At 37.6% G+C, this 15,858-nt stretch overlaps 1 protein-coding gene across 2 annotated transcripts in view; it reads left to right on the top strand.

Annotated features, from left to right (window-relative positions):
• Positions 1-14,220, top strand: part of Prl5a2 (prolactin family 5, subfamily A, member 2) — an 82,841-nt gene extending 68,621 nt beyond the window's left edge. Inside the window, exons 1-5 of one of the 2 annotated variants that reach the window (XM_087591560.1) lie at positions 7,898-7,985; positions 9,670-9,845; positions 12,222-12,329; positions 12,968-13,162; positions 13,869-14,220. In XM_087591560.1, the coding sequence (XP_087447686.1) occupies positions 7,955-7,985; positions 9,670-9,845; positions 12,222-12,329; positions 12,968-13,162; positions 13,869-14,057 (699 nt within the window). In that variant the 5' untranslated portion in view covers positions 7,898-7,954 and the 3' untranslated portion in view covers positions 14,058-14,220. 2 annotated transcript variants of the gene reach the window in all.
• Positions 14,221-15,858: the final 1,638 nt, after the last annotated feature.

The raw sequence follows: 15,858 nt of genomic DNA, 5'->3' as shown, positions 1-15,858 counted from the left end.
TACATGTTGGAGCACCTTTTTTGGTTATGTACCCAAGAGAGGTATAGTTGTGTACTCAAATAGTGCAATGTCCAATTTTCTGAGGAACTTCGAGACTGATTTCCAGAATGGTTGAATCAGTCTGCAATCCCAACAACAATGGAGGAGTGTTCCACTTTCTCCAAATCCTCACCAGCATCTGCTGTCACCTGAGATTTTGATCTTCGCAATTCTGATAGGTGTGAGGTGGAATCTCAGGGTGTTTTTGATTTGCATTTCCCTGATGACTAAGGATGGTGAGCATTTCTTTAGGTACTTCTCAGGCATTCGATATTCCTCACCTGTGAATGCCTATTGCAATGAATCTATAGATTACTTTTTTGCAAAATGGCCATTTTTACCGTGTTAATCCTGCCAATTAATGAGGATAGGAGGTCTTTCCATCTTCTGAGATCTTCTTCAATTTCTGTCTTGAGAGACTTGAAGTTTTTTTTATACAGATTTTCAGTTCCTTGGTTAGACTCATACCGATGTATTTTATATTATTTGGTACTATTGGTAAAGGGTGTCATATCAATAATTTCTTTCTCAGCCTGTTTCTCCTTTGAGTAATGGAGGCTAATAATTTGTTTGAGTTACTTTTAAAACCAGGCACATTACTGAAGTTGTTTATCAGGCTTAGTAGTTCTCTGGTGGAACTTTTGGGGTCACTTAACTATACTAGCATATCATCTGCAAATAGGGATATTTTGTATTCTACTTTCCAATTTGTATACATTTGACCTTTCATTATCTGATTGTTCTGGCTAGGCCTTCAAGAACTATACTGAATATGAAGGGAGAGAGTGGGCAAACTTGTCTACTCCCCAATATTAGTGGGATTGCTTTAAGTTTCTCTCCATTTTCTTTAGTGTTAGTTACTGATTTGCTATATATTGCTTGCATTATGTTTAGACATGGGCCTTGAATTCCTGATATTTCCAGGTCTTTTATCATGAAAGTGTGTTGAATTTTGTCAAATGTTTTCTCACTCTCTAATGAAAAGATCGTGTGTTTTTTTTGTCTTTGAGTTTGCTTATATAGTGGATTACATTGATGGGTTTCCTTATATCGACCCAGCCCTGCATTCCTGGGATGAAGCCTACTGGATTGTGATGGATCATCAGTTTGATGTGTTCTTGGATTCAGTTTGTGAGAATTTTATTGATGTATTTTTGAGTCAATATTCATAAGGGAAACTGGTCTAAAGTATGCTTTCTTTGTTGGGTCTTTGTGTGGTTTAGGGAGAAAAGTGATTGTGGCTTCATAGAAGGAATTTGGTAGTGCTCCGTCTGTTTCAATTTTGTGGAACAGTTTGGACAGTATTGGTATGAGGTCTTCTATGAACATCTGACAGAATTCTGCACTAAACCCATCTTGTTCTGGGATCTTTTTGTTGGGAGACATTTAATCACTTTTTCTATTTCTTTAGGAGATATGAGGATATTTAGATGTTTTATCAGTTCCTGATTTAACTTTGGCGACTCATATTTGTCTAGAAAATTGTCCATTTCCTCCAGATTTTCCAGTTTTGCTGAATATAGGCTTTTGCAGTAGGATGTGGTGATCTTTATTAATTTCTTCGAGATTCTGTTTTTATGTTTCCCTTTCATTTCTGATCTTGTTAATTTGGATACATTCTCTGCCCACTGCTTAGTCTGGCTAGGGGTTTATCTATCATATTGATTTATTCAATGAAACAACTCCTGGTTTTGTTGATTTTTTGTGTAGTCCTTTTCATTTCTACTTGGTTGATTTCAGCCCTGAGTTTGATTGTTTCCTGCTTTATACTCCTCTTCGGTGTATTTGCTCTTTCTTTTTATTTTACAGCATTTTTTTCCATCTTTATTAAATTGGGTATTTCTTCTTTACATTTCAAACATTATTCCCTTTCCTGGTTTCCAGGCCAACATCCCCCTATCCCCTCACACTCCTCTTCTATATTGGTTTTCCCCTCCCCGTCCTCCTCCCATTAGCACACTTCCCCCAAGAATCCAATTAACTTGGGGTCCAGGATTGGCGAGACCAAGGCCTTCCCCTTCCACTGGTGCCCTTACTAAGTTATTCATTGCTACCTATGCAGCTGGAGGCCATGGTCATTCCATGTATAGTCTTTGGGTAGTGGCTTCATACCTGGAAGCTCTCATTGGTTGGCATTGTTGTTTATATGGGGTTGCAGGCCTCTTCAGCTCTTTCAGTCCTTTCTCTGATTCCTTCAACGGGGTTCCGGTTCTCAGTTCAGTGGTTTGCTGCTGGCATTTGCCTCTGTATTTGCAATATTCTGGCTGTGTCACTCAGGAGCGATCTATATCTGGTTCTTGTCAGCCTGCACATCATTGCTTCATCCATCTTATCTAGTTTGGTGGATGTAAATGTATGGGTCATATGAGGGGCAGTCTCTGAATGGGCGTTCCTTCACTCTCTTTTCTAAACATTGCCTCCCTATACCGTCCTAAGTGTATTCTTGTTCCCCTTTTAAAGAAGGACAGAGGAATCCGCATTTTGGTCATCCTTCTTGACTTTCATGTGTTCTGTACATCTAGGGTAACTAGAGCATTTAGGCTAATACCTGCATATCAAAGAGTACATACCATGTGTGTTTTTCTGTGATTGGGTTACCTCACTCAGGGTGATATTTTCCAGTTACATCCTTTGCCTATGAATTTCATGAAGTCATTGCTTTTGATAGCTGCATAGTATTCCATTGTGTAGATGTACCACACTTTCTGTATCCATTCCTCTGTGGACGGGCATCTGGGTTCTTTCCAGCTTCTGGCTATTATAAATAAAGATGGCAAGAACATAGCGGAGAATGTGTTTTTGTTTTATGTTGGACCATCTTTTGGGTATATGCCCAAGAGTGGTATTGCTGGGTACTCAGGTAGTGCAATGTCCAATTTTCTGAGGAACTTCCAGACCTATTTCCAGAATGATTGAAACAGTCTGCAGTCCCACCAACAAGGAGGTTTGTTCCTCTTTCTACACATCCTGACCAGCATCCGCTGTCACCTGAGATTTTGATCTTAACAATTCTGCCTGGTGTGAGGTGGAATCTCAGGGTGGTTTTGATTTGCATTTCCTTGATGACTAAGTATGTTGAGCATTTCTTTAGGTACTTCTCATCCATTCGATATTCCTCACCTGAGAATAGGGATTGCATTGAATCTGTAAATTCCTTTCTGCAAACTGGCCATTTTTACTGTATTAATCCTGCCAACTCATGAGGATTTAAGGTCTTTCCATCTTCGGCAATCTTCTTCAATTTCTTTCTTGAGAGACTTGAAGTTCTTGTCATACAAGTCTTTCACTCCCTTGGTTAGATGCACACTGATGAATTTTATATTATTTGGAACTATTTTTAAAGGGTGTCATATGCATAATTTCTTTCTCAGCCTGTTTCCCTTTGAGTAGAGGAAGGCTAATAATTTGTTTGAATTACTTTTAAAACCAGGCACATTACTGGAGTTGTTTATCAGGCTTAGTAGTACTCTGATGGAACAATTGAGGTCACTTAAATATACTAGCATATCATCTGCACATTCTGATATTTTGACTTATTCCTTTCCAATTTGTTTCCCTTTGACCTCCTTCCGTTATCTGACTGCTCTGTGTAGGACTTCAAGACATATACTGAAGTAGAAGGCAGAGAGTAGGCAGCCTTGTTTAGTCCCAGAAATTAGTGGGATTCCTTCAAGTTTCTCTCCATTTTGTTTAATGTTAGTTACTGGTTTGCTACATATTGTTTGTATTATGTTTAGATATGGGCTTCGAATTTCTGATTTTTCTAGGTCTTTTATCATGAAATGGAGTTGAATTTTGTCAAATGTTTTCCCTCCCTCTAATGAAATGATCATGTGGTATTTTCCTTTGAATGTGTTTATATAGTAGATTACGTTAAAGGATTTCCTTATATGAACCATCCCCGCATACCTGGGATTAAGTCTACTTGATCATGATGGGTGATCATTTTGATGTGTTCTTAGATTCAGTTTGTGAGAATTTTATTGCTGTATTTTTGCGTCAATATTCACAAGGAAAATTGGTCTGAAGTTCTCTTTCTTTGTTGGCTCTTTGTGTGGTTTAGGCCCAAGAGTAATTGTGGGTTCATAGAAGGAATTCAGTAGTGCTCCGTCTGTTTCAATTTTGTGGAATTGTTTGGACAGTATTGGTATGAGGTCTTCTATGAAGGTCTGATAGAATTCTACACTGAACCCATCTGAACCTGGGATCTTTTTATTGGGAGATTTTAATGACTGCTTCTATTTCTTTAGGAGTTATGGGGTTGTTTAAATGGTTTATCTGTTCCTGATTTAACTTCAGTACCTGGTATCTGTCTAGGAAATCGTCCATTTCCTCCAGATTTTCAATTTTTGTTGAATATAGGTTTTTGTAGTAGGATCTGATGATTTTTTTGAATTTCTTCTGATACTGCTACAGGGAGCTGTGGGAATGGTTCAGTTCACTACCGGGCACAGGCAGAAACCATCAGGTTCCTCACATTGACTGCTCAGGTATCCCTGTATCCAGATGCACTATGCAGTGTCCTCTTGGGCCAGGAGTGTGGGCAGAAATGGGCAGAAATAGCAGTCTGTCCTGAGGTCTCAGAATTTTCTATACTTCTGGGAGTTCAGCTCTCACCCTCAAGGGCTTTGGGTGCAGGGAGCTATGGAATCAGTTCAGTTACATTCCGAGTACTATAAAAATTTTTATAATTGGCAAAATACATTTTTCCTATCTGAGTTCTGAAATGTGGATGAAAATTCCCATGTGATTCGTATGACCTTTGTACTCTCTCATACCCATTAATGCCTATCATTACAAAGGAGGCAACTTGTCAAACCAGGATTTTAATCCAACATTCCTGTAGAGCCCACATTAGCGAGAATCTGAGTATCCTGTAGACCAAAATATTACCATCTATCTGGTAAGCTCTCTACCTGGAGCATCAGACTTTTATTTATTAATAACGTCTATAATATAAGTCTATATTCACTCTGCCAGGTGTTACAGACTTTTATTTATTTCTATCTAGCTCCAAATTGTGGGTAAAATTCCCCATGTGATTTAGACAAACTCTTTATATAAGTATTCTAAAAACAAATAAACCAGGCTTTTAAATAATTCATACTCTAATCAACATCTAAGCAGACAGCTTCCATTTTTTAGCTCTCTGTGGCTAAGAGTAGCCTGCACCTTTCACAGCAGGGGGCCTAAGCCTGCCAGCAAACTACTTCTGTTTCTATTGTTTATAAGATTCCCTTGCCAGCAACATCATGAGACTCAATGTGATGCTGGGCCCCTCTTACTTAAAAAGTAAAACTTTCTCAGGCTGAAAACCTCAACTTTTAGTGGATTCTTGCCTAACACATTGGCTTGCCACTTGTGGTAATTATTTAAAAAAACAAAACAAAACAAAAACAAACAACAACAAAAAAAAATGGTTTCTTTTATCCTGAGCTAGTGCTGTCAAGGTAGGGCCACATTGCATCTGTGGAATATTTTCATCTTAGTCAGCAAAGTGTCTCACCCACTTGTCCCAGCAGCAGATATCCTCTCATAACTCTCTGCTGCTGTTCTGTTTACATTCCAATTTCAAACAACCCATTAAAACTAACACTCAACAAACTAAAACCCAACAAACAGATTTATGTGTTAAATTCTCAATCCACAATGCATCCACACAATAGATTCACAACTAGTTGGCAGCACATAATCTGCCCACATATATAAGACAAATTTGCCTACAGAAATCCATCCCAACTACCTTGGAAATTCAAAATCACCTGGATCTGGTCTCCTCCATCTTGATTCTCCTTCCTTCTCCTTCTCTCTCCTGCCTTACAAATGTTTTATTGCTGCCTTATTGTTTTACTCTCCAATCATGGTCTTGACCTACCTTGTGCAAACCTCATCTGCATATAGACTACAACCTATATATACCAATGTTGGAGCACTCCATGAGGGGATATATTGTAAGTTGAACTTTGTACATAACCAAAATGAAAATCACTAGGAAAACCAAACTACAGGATGTATCAACAGGAAGCTATTACAAAACCATCCTGGAGTAGACCAGATATTTGGAGCCAGTGAAATGAAGGAGTGTAGCCAATGCCAATGAGTACCATCCACTTGACCTTGCCAGAAAAGGATGGCTGGATCTTGCCAGCTGCTTGGCCTTTTAAGGCCAAAGATGAGGAAGTCAAATGGATTATGGAAAACAATAGTATATTAGAGATAAATAAGTCTGTTGAAGGCACCAAGAGGAAATAGTTCTGAAAGCAATTAGATTTTTTTTTTACATTTTCATAACCCTTGTTGGTGTTTCTAGGATATCCCTGCATGGTACATTCCTCAATAAATTTCATTTATGTAGAGAAGGTAGCATAAAATATTCAGAGGCCATGCCCACTCCACCTGAAAATTGGCATAATGCAATACTAACTTATCTTACATTTTTAAATGAACTGTAAACCTAACTGTTAAGAATTTCAACACAGTTGTAGCACATGGTAGGAAAAAAAGCACAGAAGCCATAATGTTATTGACAAGTAACAGTGACAAGGTACTTACTGTCTTGACTTTGTTTATCCAAGGAGGCCTCAAAGGTCCTCCATAAAGCACACATGCTTGTCTTACATATGTGAAAACCCAAATTGGAGAGCCTAATAATGAAGACATAATAGGCTTTTGTTTGAAGTATAGATAGATAAGTCTGAGCCTGAGCTAGGGACTAGAACTGTGCCTTCTGATTTGTTAATGCCATAATATACTGGACACTAGGATGGATGATCAAGAGATGACCTGAGAAACTGGATGCTAAGAAAATCACAAATTTAGAAAAAATTTAACTGTTATTCCAATAGTGGCATAACATTCACACACACAACCAACTTCCAATTTGGTTAAAGACGGGTTTGAAATTGGAATACATATTTTGTATTCTAACCTGTGACAAAATCCATGGCTGTGAGAGTCCTAACCTTTTTCAATAGAGAGGCTTACAGTTATTATGATGTATAAATGTGATATGCTGTGGTGGTTGAATATGCTTGACCCAAGCAGTGACACTATTAACAGGTATGATGTTATTGGAGTAGGTGTGACATTGTGTGCAAATGTGTCACTATGCAGGTAGGCTTGGAGATCATCCTGTTGGCTACCCCCAGAAGAGTCAGTCTCTTCCTGGTTACCTTCAGATCTAGATAGAAAACTCTCAGCACCACCCTCACTTTGTCTGCCTACAGGCTGCCATACTTCCTGCCATGATGACAATAGACTCAGCCTCTGAAAGTATAAGCCAGTCCCAATTAAATCTTGTCCTTTGTAAGAGTTACCCTGGTGATCACAATGGAAACCCAAAACACATCTATACCATACCTGACAGCTGTTTTCATTCTAGGTAGAAAGACCAACTACATAGAGGCTGGTGGCTACTGGGAGAGAGACATACCCATTAAAATAATATTATTTTTTATTATTCTTGCTGTGACATGGTATTCCAGATCTCAAAAGGGAATCAAAAAAGAGTTTATCACACTTTTCATTGACCAGGAATCATTGCAGAAGAGTTGATAGCAGACTGGGAGAACCTGAGGGAAATGGAGAAGCATTAGGAAATTGCTGCATTCCTCTGAAGTGACACCAAGAAGTGCTGCTTTATAATCTAACTGAAAGCCATGTGTAGAGATAATGACAATGATACAGATGTGTCTAGGAAACCATAATGGTGATGAGACTGTCAACATTCCTGGAAGAATAAAGGTCACAGGACCCTCACCTGGTATTTCATGTATCATTTCCTTCTGCAGCTTTTTGTACACACCTTTGGGTGTGGTCCGGAGAACTATATATGTGGTGGGAGGTTATCTGAAGGAAGGATTCTACAAAAGTAGCTCTCCTCAGCTGGTGTCCATACTGTTGAAAATTTTAAGAGATGCAGCTGTCTTTGACTCGACCACACTCCTGTAAGTATTTATTCATTTATGCTTCTCCTGAAGGAGTTAATTTTATACAAACCTCCTCTTAGATATAATGCTTTGTTTCATGAAGTGCTTAACAACATTTACAATCTTTGCTATGAAAGACACAAGTCCATTGAGACTTTTAACTCAACAATTCTTAAAGAAAACTTTCTTCTTCCACAGAAATGTAGCAAATTCTTGAGTTTGTGTGATATAAGTAGGAATAACAGAGGAGAACAAGATATTCATATAATTCACATCTATTGTATAGGATCTTGAGAGAGCTGGGCACTAACTCAACTGGATAGAGCATCCTTAGGACATGGAATGATCCACCTCAAATGAGAATTTATCTGGAATGATACCACATGAAAGTATAGATCCAAGCTGTTACAATTCCAAAAGGAAGCAGGCAAACTTTGCTGGTTCTAGGTCACTGCTCTAGACCAACTAACTTGAATCAACCTAATGAAATTCTCACTCTCAGCCTGAAGTAAACACTAACAGATGTGTGTCTTATATTGTCTTGACAATTTGCCTCAAACTAAATGATATTGTAAGATGAAAAACATGCTAATGTCAAGCTTTTTCTTTATATTATTGATAATATATTTAAGAAAATTGAGTATGTACATATATGTAACAATAATTAATGGATAAAGAGGCTATGGATTGAAAAAGAAGCAAAGAGAGTTACATGGGAAGATTTAGAAAAGAATGACCATACAAAATGACATAAGTATATTATCAATTCAAAAACAAAAGGAATATAGAAATTTAAATTTGTAACAAATGAGTTTATTTTATGAAACATGAAAGAAAAAAGTAACATTTCTAAACTGATGTCTCTTCAATAAACAAAGTTTTGTGTGTGTGTGTGTGTGTGTGTGTGTGTGTGTGCATGTGTATGTGTGTTTTGGTTTGTGTTTTCCTGCTTTTGTTTTTTGGAGGGTTTGCCTATATTCATTTTCATGTGTATGCATCTGATTTATATGTGCATGTATAATCTTCTCATGCATGTGTGATCCTTGGAGGCCTGAGGTTTATGTCAAGAATCATCTTTAATAGCTCATCCTCCTATTCACTGAGTCATCTCAACTATAATCCCAATCTACCTGTACAGCTAGTTTTTCTATCCAGCTTTCTCTGGGGATTCCCTGTCTCTGCCTCATAAGAAGGCTGGACTTGCCAAGGGTTTGAACCCCCACCAGGCTTTTGCTTAGATTCAGGAGATTGTAGCTCTAGTCTTCATACTTTATGGCACACCACACCCCAGCTTGTTCCTCATATATTTATTTCTGAAAGCCCTCTGGGCACCATCCCTAATGCTTAGAAACCTTTTTAATGTGGTACACACTTGATCTTTCCTCTTGCAGTGACAAATTACCAATGTTTTGGGGTCTATCTGCCAAACGAGCTTTGTGATGAAATCAGCTCAAATCATTGTCACAAATTTGAAAGGTACATGTGATCAGAGCACAGGTCTTAGCACCTTGTCTTATCATAGCATGAAGGATAGAGAATTGAGGTAATTTTCACGGTGGATGATGTTTGTTTTCCCAAGCCAGCTCAAATGTACTAGGTGTGCAAGGAAGTGCTCTGTGTCTTGATTAGGCCTCCCTGGACAGGGTGATACTTGTAACTTCACATGGATAGATCATGGAAGTAACTTCTTTCTTTATGCCAGGGGCACTCCTGATACTGCTATTGTCAAACCTGCTTCTCTGGGAGAATGTGGCCTCTTTGCCCATGTGTGAAGTAATAAATGGGCAATGCCAGCTGACTCTTGAGAACTTGCTTAATCAGGCATATGGGCTATCTGAGAACACCAATCATCTCACGTCAGAAATATTCAATGAGTTTGTAAGTACCTCACTAAATCCTGACTTCTCCAAATGGGACTTATCAAACAATATTTGGGCAGTACTTCAGCTCAGGGGAGAAGCAATGTGGTGTAAATATCATATAATATACCTACACAGGCACAATTAGCCATTTGCTACTGAGGAAGAACTAAAAAACCAAAACAGTTTGATGAAATCTATACATTTAAGGGGGAAACGTCTTTCACTAATTCTTTTCCTCTAAAACACATTTTGGTGTTTCTAATTTTTTAAATTAGAATATTTCCCCTTGTTACGCAAAACCCTAAAATCCATAGCTGAAAACACTCTCGGCACTCCTCTTTTGGGTGCTAGGGGCCAGTTTCTGTCAGCATGTTTCACTTAGTGCAAAGGAGGTAACCCAAGAAAGCAGAACGGTTCTAGGGTATGGCATGAATTAATCAGAACTAAAGTGAAAGAAATAATGCAGGAGGAGAAAATCAATAGTGGTAATGATAATTGTAAGAATAGGAGCTTCCCAGAAATCCCCAGAGTTGGGACTCATTTTAAAATATAAGCTTATAACTCTAGAGCAAATAGTTTTCCAAATATAACTATACTCTGTCTTATGGTGAACGTGCTCTGAAGGATATTGTTGACCCCTCCATGTCTGTTAAGGTGGCAACATAGACAAGGACTTTAAACAACAGTGACTTGCCATGAAAGCCTCTCATATGTACACTAGCACACTCAAGATGTCCTGTTTAATTACTCAAATTTCTTTTATTCTGCATTCTTGATGGGTAGTCTTACAGTTTCTTATGATCCTTAATAATTCATTAATCTTTAATATTTTGCTCACTATAGAATTTAAATAAGCATTTTAAATAGTATATTTAATAAAATGCAATGTCAATAAATAATATGTTAATATTAAGTATATTATCTGTTTTACATTTTAGTTCTTCATTGTATAGTATTTCTGAAAATATTGTGCTTGAGTTTCTAATGTCTGATTCAAATACAATCAGCAAATTATACTTTGAATTCTGCAGGAAATTGTTATTGTCAAGGTGCATGCACTGAATGATAGTAGCAATTGATAACTGAAATAACAGGAAACCAACGGTTCCCAAAAACAGATATATATATTCTAGGAAAGAGCATCATTAAAGATCAAGTGTTTAATAGTTTCCTTTTTAATCCTTCTTATTGTCAAATAAAAACTCTTTAGAAAACATGCAAAACAAAGAGAAAAACAAATTGAAGAATTTAGTAAGCTCTCAATGGAAGAGGATGTTCCTAATCTGCCAAAGAGTTGATGTGCCAGAGTGGGGCAGAAGGGGATACTCAGAAGGAACCCTAAGTTCTGAGAAGAAAAGGGAAGGGTTTCAGGGAGAGACATTGTGCAGGAAGAATGGGAGATGAAGCAGCATTTCGTAAACATATAAATATTTAAATGTAAATATATAAATAAGTACTGAAAATTAAAATAAATAAATAAATAACAAAAGGAGAAGCAACAGAAAGTGGGACACAGACATGAAGCCAAGAGAGAGCTGAGAAAAGAGGCCAAGGCAAGTCAAGGAGCAAGAAAGCACCTAGTGATTGTCACAAGTTTCTAAAGGAATGCGAAGCTAGGGAAAGGGAAGCAAAGCACAGCCAAGCAGTTGAAGATATTTAGGGTAAGGGGCAAGGTGAGCATTGCTGGGAGGAGCCACAGGTATTGAGTGACTTTAGCCATAGTTTCTTTGTGACCTGGCAGTAAAGTGATGAATAACTCATTCAGCATTACTGTCAGCAAAGACAGATCAAAGTTCTTTTTCAATATATTAGAACTTAAGTATAAAACTGGTTCCTGAATTTTAAATGAATAAACAAGTATTTCTTCACTTAGCTTAATCATGGTTTTATGTGTATGCTTGTATATATCATTTACTTGTTTGTTAGTTCTTATAGTCAATCTCCATTCAGACATGTTCATATCATAAAACAACTTCCTAAGGTAGAAACATAGAAAGAAAGAGAGAAAGAAAGAAAGAAAGGAAGGAAGGAAGGAAGGAAGGAAGGAAGGATGGAAGAAAGAAAGAAAGAAAGAAAGAAAGAAAGAAAGAAAGAAAGAAAGAAAGGAGAAAGATAAAGAAAGAAAAGAAGGAAGGAAGGAAGGAAGGAAGGAAGGAAGGAAGGAAGGAAGGAAGGAAGGAAGAAATTTCGTAGGCTAAAATAATTAGCTGGGAAAGTGAGATTACAGCTACAACACACTAACTACACCAATGCTTCACTTTCCTCATTCCTAAATTTATATATGATATATGGTGCTCATCCTGTAGTAGTAAGCAAGATCAAACATTATTGTCCAGGACATGAATTCACTAACTCTGTTCCCCAATTCTGTGAATGTTCTCATGATTTCCAGGATAAAGAATACTCTTCAGTTTCAGGCTTCTCAGACACAATCCCCCTGGTGTGCTCCAATTATTCCCTCCCTGTTTCAAATATCACAATACAAGAACAAGAGATTCAGGTGAGTCCTCAGTGCAATTTTTTCCTCAAATAATCAAATCAACAGAAGAAATGCACTGGCTCTGCCAAACTGCAGTTCATGACAGAAATAAAGATTTAAAAATTTAAAATTTAAAAAATAGAAAACTGAGCAATCCAAGGAAAAAGGACACTTCTCAGCTGATGTGGATGCCTCCTCCTTGGTCTTTGAAAGGACATCTTGCAAAATACTGCATGTGTTTCACAAGAGACAAATATGACCTCTGGTGCAGTATTGGCATATTATAATCTTCTAAATAGGAATAATATACAGTTTTCCAATCTATCCCTTGACATAACCAATCTTAATGTCTTTAGTAACTCATCAAATATATGGACATGCACCACATGTAATCTGTGTTCCTTAAATTTTTTGCACATCTCCTATTCACATTCTGTATATTTGCATGCATATCAATAATTGAAAATGTGAAAGAAAGTGAGAGAAGGGAATATCTATTAAGAGCTATTCCATGTTTAAGTACTCACCAAGTACTCTACTAACACTGCAGCATATGATCCTGAAAAATTGTATAACACAGCCTAAGAATACTACTGTAGGTATCGTATGCAATTCTTCCTGCAGTTCTATACTTAATTTGATTCTCAATGTTTACCTAGTCTGAGGTCCTCTTGAAAGTGACCATAGATACACTCCTTGGCTGGAACAACACCCTGAGTGAGGTAGCAGCAGATATGGATGATCTGAAATCAATTCCTGGTGTTGGAGCTTTCATATCTAATGTCAGAAAAATAGCTGCAAAATTCACAAGACTCACAAGTGTACTAAAAGAAGTCAAGTCATTGCTCAAATTGGTGAGTTCCTGCCTTTCATTACTTGGTTTTTCTCATTCATGAAAGCTGGTCCCTGGTAGAGACCAATGCATTTGAAGTATCTCTCTTGGAAGAGTGTAATGTAGCCATACTTATAGATACCCTCATGTCCTAAGAAATTGTGGGCCACTCCAGCTTTCTCAAAGGTTTTGAACTCAAATGCACAACCCAGAGCTCTCAGGAGGCCGTAACTTCTCCTCACGCCACTTTGCACAGCATCCTTCCTTCACAAAGTGAAGACATTTTGAGATTTTGAAGATCTTATCACAGCATCCCCGATCTGTCCATATCAAAACCACCAAGTGCAGTCCTTATCATTTCTGTGGCTTTGTTTCCTCATAGTAGGTGGGAGGTAGATTTGCTTGAAAGCAAGCAAAGGAAAACAGTGAATTAACAAAATCAAGATGCACAACTGGTACCTTAGAAATACCCAAGACACAGAAAGGTCCTTCTTAGGAAAGCTGACACTAGGTCTTCTACTGTCTTTAGTCAAACACACATCTACAGTCAAGTAGAAATCTCTATCTTTTCTTTAGGGGACATACTCCTGCCCCAGGATCATAAAAACCTATATTTTGGTGGAATATTTGCTTTCCTAAGTGTCTCCCAAATCTTTATTCCATATTCAAAAGCAATATGGAAGACTATTAATACCATGTTTAATAAATGCCTATCATTTGCTGATTAGGTTCGTCTTGAACTTGAGGAAGATGAGGACAACCCTGCCTCAGCTGGACTTCCATCATTGCATCTGCTAAATAATCCCTCTCGCCTTACCTTCTATCACGCCCTTCTGGGCTGCGTGAGTTATGATGCAGAAAAGATTGCAAGTCATGTGAAGGTCCTGAGGTGCAAAATGATCCATGGAAAATGCTAAGTCTCCATCCTATGTGTTCTGAAATGCTCAGAACCAGATGGGATGATATATTGCAATAGGGACCCATTCCTCTTAATGTTTTTGTTAATTTTATAACTTCTCAATGTATACTTATGAAATAAGGGACTCTTCTTGGGATATTAAAAACCAATGCTTTAAAAATATTAAGTCTGAATAGAATAATTTGTAAAATTTCTTTTGTCCATTGAATTGCAAACCTATCAAAGGCATGGAGATATCCCTATCAAATACTTAAGAAGTAATGTTTTCCATCAAAATAAGATGGGAGCAACTTGAGTTACAAACACTGTGAGTCAATGCAGGACAAATGAGTAGACTTGGTGAGTGAGACATAATTTTACCAAGGACAAGGAAATCATGGTATACTTTATCAAAGCCAGCACCCACCATGAATCAATTTTCATACTGTACTGAGAAAGAAAACTGCTAGTATTGTGCACTTCACTATCATGAAGTTCCTTGAATTTGTCAGTCCAGAATGTGATAGCATTCATATACAGCCACCAAACTAGATAAGATTGATGAAGCAAAGAAGTACAGGCTGACAGGAACCAGATGTAGATCTCTCCCGAGAGACACAGCCAGAATACAGCAAATACATAGGAGAATGCCAGCAGCAAACCACTGAACTGAGAATGGGACCCCCATTGATGGAATCAGAGAATTAACTGAAAGAGCTGAAGGGGCTCGAGACCCTATATGAACAATTTTGCCAACTAACCAGGGCTTCCAGGGACTAAGCCACTACCCAAAGACTATACATGGACTGACCCTGGGCTCCAAGTGCATAAGTAGCAATGAATAGCCTAGTAAGGGCACTAGTGCAAAAGGAAGCCCTTGGTCCTGCCAATGCTGGACCTCCAGTGAATGGGATTCTTGGGGGGAGGGCAGTAATGGGGGGAGGATGGGGAGGGGAATACCCATACAGAAGGAAAGCTGGAGGGGTTAGGGGGATGTTGGCCTGGAAACTGGGAAAGGGAAGAATGTTCGAAATGAAAATAAGAAATACCCAATTTAATAAAGGTGGAAAAAAATCTGAAGGAACCAGATAAGAAGAGATAAGGTAAGATAAGAAAAGAAACATGTGATAAACCTCTAGCCAGCATTATATATACAATGACAAAGACACAGAAAGCCTTTTCCTTAAAGTCATGAGAAAGAAAAGGGTGTCCATTATTATGTAAATGGTATTTACAATCATAACTAGGAATAAAGTAAAAGAAAGAAATATAATGACTATAAATAGGAAACAGAGAAACAAAAATATGTTTAGTTCTCTAATATGACTACTTAAGTGTCTTGGTATTTCACCAGAAAAACAATCTCTACTATGTTGCAAGATACAAATATCAATATACAAAAAAATCACACCTATCATATATGCGGTAATGAATATACTGAGGAAAATGGGGGAGAAAATAAAATGTTTAAACTATACCAAGGAATGTAGCTAACCAAACAGGTGAAACACCTAGACAATGGTGGTTTAAAACACTAAAGGAAAAATTGCAGATGACAAAAGTATTCACATTTCCATTGGTTTATAGAATTCATATTGTGAAAATTGCTACATTATCAAAAAGTATCATCAAATTCAGTGCAATGCCCACCAAAATCCCAAACCTATTCTTTAGCACCAACACAGCTTCTAAAATTAGTATTGAAACACAAAGGATTCTAAATATCAAAAGTATTTCTGAAGACCGAGACAACTCTAGGCTTAATATAATACCTGATATCTACTGAGCTTAGAAATCAATAATAGCAAAAGTGCCATACT

This window comes from Rattus norvegicus, chromosome 17 (genome assembly GCF_021556685.1).
Source record: "Rattus norvegicus strain SHRSP/BbbUtx chromosome 17, alternate assembly SHRSP_T2T, whole genome shotgun sequence".
NCBI classification, from domain to species: domain Eukaryota; kingdom Metazoa; phylum Chordata; class Mammalia; order Rodentia; family Muridae; genus Rattus; species Rattus norvegicus.
Note: the sequence above shows the minus strand (reverse complement) of the source record. Positions and strands in the feature narration are given on the sequence as shown.